The 1,296-nt window shown below is 62.9% G+C and overlaps 1 protein-coding gene across 1 annotated transcript in view; it reads left to right on the top strand.

The window, feature by feature from the left end:
• The window catches only part of LOC104286530 (talin-1-like), a gene marked incomplete at its 5' end in the record, with an annotated part of 26,351 nt that extends 25,164 nt beyond the window's left edge, over window positions 1–1,187 (top strand). The window contains 2 exon segments of the mRNA XM_009885136.1: window positions 215–340; window positions 979–1,187. Of these exon segments, the coding sequence (XP_009883438.1) occupies window positions 215–340; window positions 979–1,110 (258 nt within the window).
• Between the last annotated feature and the right edge of the window lie 109 nt (window positions 1,188–1,296).

Raw genomic sequence — 1,296 nt, forward strand, 5'->3', positions numbered from 1 at the left:
GGGAGCAGCAGCGCCTGAAATGGTCATGAGCGGGTGGCAAGGCAGCGAGCCATGTAAAGGAATCCCTGCCTGCAGCTCCCAGCGCGTTTGGCTGCCTGTCCTGCCTGCCAGCCCGGCCTGGGGCAGGGGTTCTTTGCCCCCCGCCCCCCCCACAAATAGCAGTTGTACCCAGGGGCTGTGACTTACACTGATGCTCCCCCCTTCCCCGCTGCAGGCTGCCGGCAATGCTGTAAAGAGAGCGTCGGACAATCTGGTGAAGGCAGCGCAGAAGGCAGCTGCTTTCCAGGACCACGATGAAACGGTGGTGGTGAAGGAGAAGATGGTCGGAGGAATTGCACAGGTGAGGAGCGGTGCTGCTCTGATGGGGCAGGAGGGTCCCTGGCTGCCACCACAAGTGTGTGTGCCAGTCTTAGGAGCATGTCCTACCACCCACCAGCACAGGGCATGTCTCCAGAGAGCCTCACAAAAATCCAATCCCACCCAGTGCCAATTAAACACTGTGGCTGCACTCTTGTCCTGCCGCATGTAGCAGTGGGCACAGCCAGTGATCGTGCACGCTCCCAGGAGCGTAATGCCCTGGCTTCTCCTTGGTGGGGTGCTCCCACCATCCCAGTGTCCACGACATGTGTGAAGGGCAGAGGATCAAGTAAAGGGTGAGAGCTGCCCAGTACGTGGTGCCACAGGTCCCAGTGCTGCCTCCTGGCCACAGGCTTGCAGCTGAGATCCTCTACAGGGTGTGTGGGGCTGAGCCCCGGGGGCTGTGCTGCTCCCCGTTGTCTCCAGAGGACCGTTGTCCCACCGCAGGGCCAACAAACAGCCCTTGTGCCCAGGGTCACACCAACCCAGGGAGGCCATGGCTGTGATGGAGGAGAAGCAGGAGCCAGAGAGCCTGTCTCTGGGGTTGTCATTGCCACAGCAGAGGCTCCAGCCATCCCTTCCGGAGGCAGCAGTGACACCCAGGGCTCTCTCTCCTTGCAGATCATCGCCGCCCAGGAGGAGATGCTGCGCAAGGAGCGGGAGCTGGAGGAGGCTCGGAAGAAGCTGGCCATGATCCGGCAGCAGCAGTACAAGTTCCTGCCCTCGGAGCTGCGGGATGAGGAGCAGAACTGAGCCCCGCACCCTCCCGCCGCCCAGCGCACAGACTGCCGCCTGCCCGCCCGCTATTTAAGACGATCCGCCTCAAGCAAAAGGGCTGCCTGGGCTAGACCAGAGCCCTGCCTGCACCCAGAGCGCCGGGACTAACCCAGCTGCTGCTCCAAGCCGGCCCCGCACCAGCAACCTAGCTTTGCCGCCCCG

The sequence above is a fragment of the Charadrius vociferus genome, unplaced genomic scaffold, assembly GCF_000708025.1.
Source record: "Charadrius vociferus isolate BGI_N301 unplaced genomic scaffold, ASM70802v2 scaffold990, whole genome shotgun sequence".
In the NCBI taxonomy this organism is placed as follows: domain Eukaryota; kingdom Metazoa; phylum Chordata; class Aves; order Charadriiformes; family Charadriidae; genus Charadrius; species Charadrius vociferus.